Source organism: Propithecus coquereli, unplaced genomic scaffold (assembly GCF_000956105.1).
Source record: "Propithecus coquereli isolate 6110/MARCELLA unplaced genomic scaffold, Pcoq_1.0 Scaffold317, whole genome shotgun sequence".
NCBI classification, from domain to species: domain Eukaryota; kingdom Metazoa; phylum Chordata; class Mammalia; order Primates; family Indriidae; genus Propithecus; species Propithecus coquereli.
Window position 1 is genome coordinate 740,640 of NW_012148808.1, and position 5,267 is coordinate 745,906.

Sequence of the window (5,267 nt, forward strand, 5' to 3'; positions counted from 1 at the left end):
ACTCTTGCTCAGGCTGGTTTCGAACTCCTGAGCTCAAACAGTCCGTCTGCCTCGGCCTCCCAGAGTGCTAGGATTACCATAACATTGATTTTGTAGTAAAAGATTAACATCTAGGTTATAGTCTTTTCCTTAAAATGGGTTTTCCTCTGGATCAGAAATTCAAGGACAGGGTAGAAAATAGAGTAACGATTAGCTACTTCCAGTAGAACAATAGCTTGAAAAGGGAAGAAAATATATTCTCTTTATGTAAACCACATTTTAAAAATGTAGTTTAAAATGTTCATAGTATTTCTAAGTTTTTGACCTAAAAATGATCCATATTTATATTTTTGGGTAACCCGTTCAATTTAGAATGAGTTTTATTTCCCCCTAGGATATGGAAATTATTTTTTATTAATGTCATTTTTTCTTGATTTCTCAGAAGATTTTCTATAACTATTTTTTACATAAAATATAAACTATAATATTAAGATATCGTCTGTAGATGGCACTAGAGATTTGCTTTTCAGTGCTCTCAGGTTTGAGACATTTCAAAATAAACTTGAAATGAGCCATAATGAAATAATTGCTTGATAAATTTGATGACCATAAAACCATTCTACCCTAATTAAATCAAATAAAAATTTGGAAATACCATAATATATGCTTTATAGTTTGACTTTTAGATTTGCATTTGGGACAAAAGCATAGTCTTTAGACTTTTAAGTCTTGTCTCACTGAAACTAACCTAGACTTGTTTTGAAGAAATCTAATATAGCTTGATTATGGAAGTAAAGGGAAATCATTAGCTTTCCATGAATATTTCAAAAGCATTCATATTAGACAGCTACTTTCAAGAAATAGCAGTTCCTGTAACTTTGCAGCCTGAAATGAAAGACCAAGCACTTGTGTTGTTCAAACTTTTTTTTTTCCCCTGTTGGCTGGAATGTCTATATCATTGAAACATAAGCACATCAAAAATCTCAAACCTAGACAAGACTATTTCTGCCTTGCAAACATACTATTGTTTGAAAGTTTTCTCATGAACCCAAAACATTGTTTATTATTTTTGTTTTTAAAACCAAATGAATCATTGGGGAGATGAGGACTTCACCTGATAAAGGTAGCACAGGCATTACCAGTGAGAATAAAGAATGATGAATTAAAGATAGGAAGAAGTCAAGTTTCCTTAAGCACAGCTGTGATGTGGAAGGAAATGCCATAATTGAAGAACGGGGTATTTGACATGACTTTTAAAACACTCTGTAAAGGATTGAAACTCATTGCTCTAATTTTTATATTTCCAACATTAAAATAGAACCTCTTGTATATTTTGAGTTGGCCCTGTCACCCAGTGTATTACCTTTAACTTTTTAAAAGGAGTTCAACACTGTTGTTGGTGCTGCTATCATCAAAATCAGTAGCACGAAGTCTTTAAATCATTAAAGAACATACCTAAATCCTTCTAAGTCTTTCAAACGTATCATGAATTGCTACCCTGAGAAGGAAAAAGGAAAATTTTAAGGATGATTATTTGAAGTGAGCATTTTAGCTTTCCTAACAATGGGTTAAAAAGTATGTAAAATATAATTTCTCCCTGAAATTGCTGTTTACTTATTTGCCATTTTATTCAAAAGTAATTACAGATATTCTTTGCTTTCATCCCCTGCCCCTGGCCTATTCCTTCCGAAAATTCTTTTTAAACTAGAAAAATGGAAGCTTTTTCTAGAGTCATAAATCTCATGTGCCTGGACTTTTCCTATGGGTTAGTGAAGTAATTTCTTAGCTAAAATGCAGTAAAGGAAAAACATTTATAAGAAAATTGGGAATTTAAAAAAATACAACCTGCATACGAATTATCTTTGTGTTAAGACAAAATATTGATCTTCATTTGGGAAAACAAGTTTATCTAAACACATGGTCATTGGCAAGGAAATCCACACTGAGAAGTACGTAAAAAGATTTTTTTAGCTGAATCATTGTGGTACCATGAATCAGAATATATTGAGCTAAAGTTAACATAGTTAGGATGGTTAATAAATAGTTTGAGAGGCTTCATTTTGTTAGTTTTTGAACTACATTTTTGTTACTTTTATTGGTATTCTTTTTGTCATTTAAAAGGATTTGTTGGATAAACAATTCTTACCAATTTTATATGTGATTTCAGATCTGTGATAATGTAGCTGTAACTTTGATGCATTGTGTGTAATCAGATTATCTCAGAAATCATACCACCCTCCGCATTCCGCATTGTTGATCTATACTTTGTTTTGTGTAGTTTTCTATACTGACAAATGTCAGTTGTCCTTTATTTTCTTCCTGATGGTTGCCCCCCACCCCCAGTATTTTCTCATTCATACCAGACAGGAAACATTCAAAGTTTAAACGTTTCATTTTCATAGAATATTCTTTTCTTTGAGAACTTGCTCCTTGTTGACCTTATGGAATGGGTAAAGATGGAAAACATGCAAAGTATCAGAAAACCAAATATTGAAAATTTAGGCTCACTTTTGACAATTTAAAAAAAATGAAATTTGTTTTGTTTTTTTTCCAGGTTTATGGTTGGCTGTGGGAGATGTGATGACTGGTTTCATGGTGATTGTGTTGGGTTAAGTCTTTCTCAAGCACAGCAGATGGGAGAGGAAGACAAAGAATATGTCTGTGTAAAATGCTGTGCTGAAGAAGATAAAAAGACAGAAATATTAGATCCAGATATTTTGGAAAATCAAGCCACAGTTGAAGTCCATAGTGAAGATAAAACAATGGAATGTGAAAAGCTTGGGTTATCGAAACATACAACAAATGACAAAAGCAAATATATAGATGATACAGGGAAGCACAAGGTCAAAATTTTAAAACGGGTGAGCTTTCCATTAATGCATTATTTTGTTATTTGAGAACTTTAAATGAACTGACCATGAGAATTTTGAAATTTCTCCTTAGGTTTTAATGTTCCATTGTACATTTTCAAATTTATTTTTCCTTAAAAATCAGTAGATTCTTATTTAAGATTTTTTTGGCTATCTTGGTGAAACCAAGTAGTCACTTCTTCATAATATGCAGGTCTTATCTCTTACAGTCTTGTGCTATTTCTAGTCTCTTGTTTGGTAGTTGAGTTTTCTGTTTTGGGATATGTCTGTGATCTGTGGTCTTAAGTGTAAATTGTGCTTGCTAAGTTTTTTAAAAAGTCTTTTCAGTACATAATTATCTCCAAATCCTTTAACCATTTAGCATTATTATTTTCAAGTGGAAGAATTATAATATTTTTCTCTGTAAGGAAAAGTGATTCTTTTAACTTTGTCTCATTTGCTCAGAACTCTCACCTCATTATTTTTCTCTTAAAATGTGGACTCTTAAAAAGTTGTCAGTTTTTCCTGGTTTTGTATTTTTGACTACATTCTGAAAGTATCTTCTAAATAGAATTTTCAAGATATTTAGTCTTTAACAGGAGAAATACATAAAGGACACGGCATTTTATCAGATTAATTTTTTCTAATCCTCATTGTCTACCTTTTCATTACCTATGACTTTTCTAATCTTTGATTGGTTATTCTTACAGAATACTGCTAGAGAGGAAACACTCTAGCAACAAATGTATGTGGATAGGCAAGTATAATAATACAAAAAACAAAGAACATGAATTTTAGAGGTGGGAGCAATCTTAGAAATCTTTTAGTCTAACCATTCTGATTTACTAATATGTTCTAAATATTTCTAGGAAGTGATGATAAAATTTCTATTTGAAAACCATTGCAAAGGAATACATCTTTATTTTAAACAGCTATAATTGTTAGAAAGTTCTTGAGTTTCAGTTGAACTTTGCATTCCTGAAAACTTTTTAGTTTTCTGAAACCTCCCTATTAAAGCTAATTTTTCTAAACATTGTATGGAAGGTAATTCAGATTGAAGAGCATAAGCATGTTTTCTCCAAAATCTTTCCCACTGTTTATAAACTCAGTGCTTTCACATATTCTTTGTATAGCAAATCTGGATTGAGTTCCAGTTTGCCAAATCCTTGTGGCATCTGATTGTTTTTTGTCTGCTAAGACTTTTTGAAAATCAGATTCTGTCTGATATTTGCTATTACTTGGTTGATTTGATGAGCATCACAGTCACTGATAGCCGAGAGCCACCATTAAGAATAGTGTATAGCATGTCTTTAGAAAGCTTCTATTACTATTAATCATCACCTCTTGTGTACAGCTACTTGGCAGTTTAGAAATATAGCTTGTTGTATTGTCATTTAGCTGAGTTGTCTCCATCTTGCTTAAAAAGACATTATAAAATATTAACATTTTTAATGTTTCAAAAAACTCCTCTATCCAGTCTCTTTGTCAGAAAAGGAACTGAGATTAGTCTGATTTTATAAATACATGCACCATCCCAAAGGATCACTGCTTCCTTTTTTTTTTTTTGGTGTGAACCATTGAATCTTATTTGGGCTTCTCTGATGTTAGTTTATGGAATTTGCTTTTCAAATGTCACTTCTTATGCCTAGATTTTAATGTTGGACTATTTACTGAGTTTCTATTGTGTGCCAAGCATAGTACTACCAGCCTTGGGTATATAACATTGAAATACGTCCCTGTTCTCAAGTCTAGTTGGGGAGGTAAGGAAAAAAAATAGACAAGCTAATAAAAGATTAGAGGATTCCTACTCCAGAGAAATTCATTTTTTGGTATGTACTTTATCTTAAAACCTATGATTATATGTCTGTACACAGTGTTCCTTTCCCATTAGTGTGATATGATTAATTTCTTCCAAGGGTCTCAGAATTCCACTTTGACTAGGGATTCTTTATGGGATATGATTAGGACCAGAGTCACAAGTCCCCTAATGATTAATTCTACCTCATGGGAGTTAAAATTGCCAATAGGCACACCAAGAACTTAATTGATACACTTATAAATGAATGTGACTTCATTTGTTCTAGAAATACAGTGAAAAATATAAATATTTTCTCCACAATTTCTTCCTTCTTTTTCCATATCCTCAGCCAGCTGAGAGAACTCTTACTACTTTATATCTATTTTTCTTTCTAATACGTTATTTTTTTTTCTTTTTGATTCAATCTTTAGGATATAATACGTTATTGAGAACATGATCTCTGTGTCCTTTGTTTCTCCCTTATCGGTTGTTATGTGTTCTGCACAAAATAGGTGCTTTAAAATTGGATTTTGAATGAAAGGGTGAATCTCATTTTTCCAATAATTGAAAGCTATTTCTGTACATCTTAAAATATTTAAACATTTACTGGGCTAAAGAATGGAGTATGTTTGATATCTTAA

The 5,267-nt window shown here is 31.8% G+C and overlaps 1 protein-coding gene across 1 annotated transcript in view; it reads left to right on the forward strand.

Moving 5' to 3' along the window:
• The window catches only part of PHF3 (PHD finger protein 3), an 80,141-nt gene that overhangs the window by 47,962 nt on the left and 26,912 nt on the right, over positions 1-5,267 (forward strand). The window contains exon 4 of the mRNA XM_012650276.1: positions 2,534-2,840. Within this exon, the coding sequence (XP_012505730.1) occupies positions 2,534-2,840 (307 nt within the window). The remainder of the gene's footprint in view (positions 1-2,533; positions 2,841-5,267) is intronic.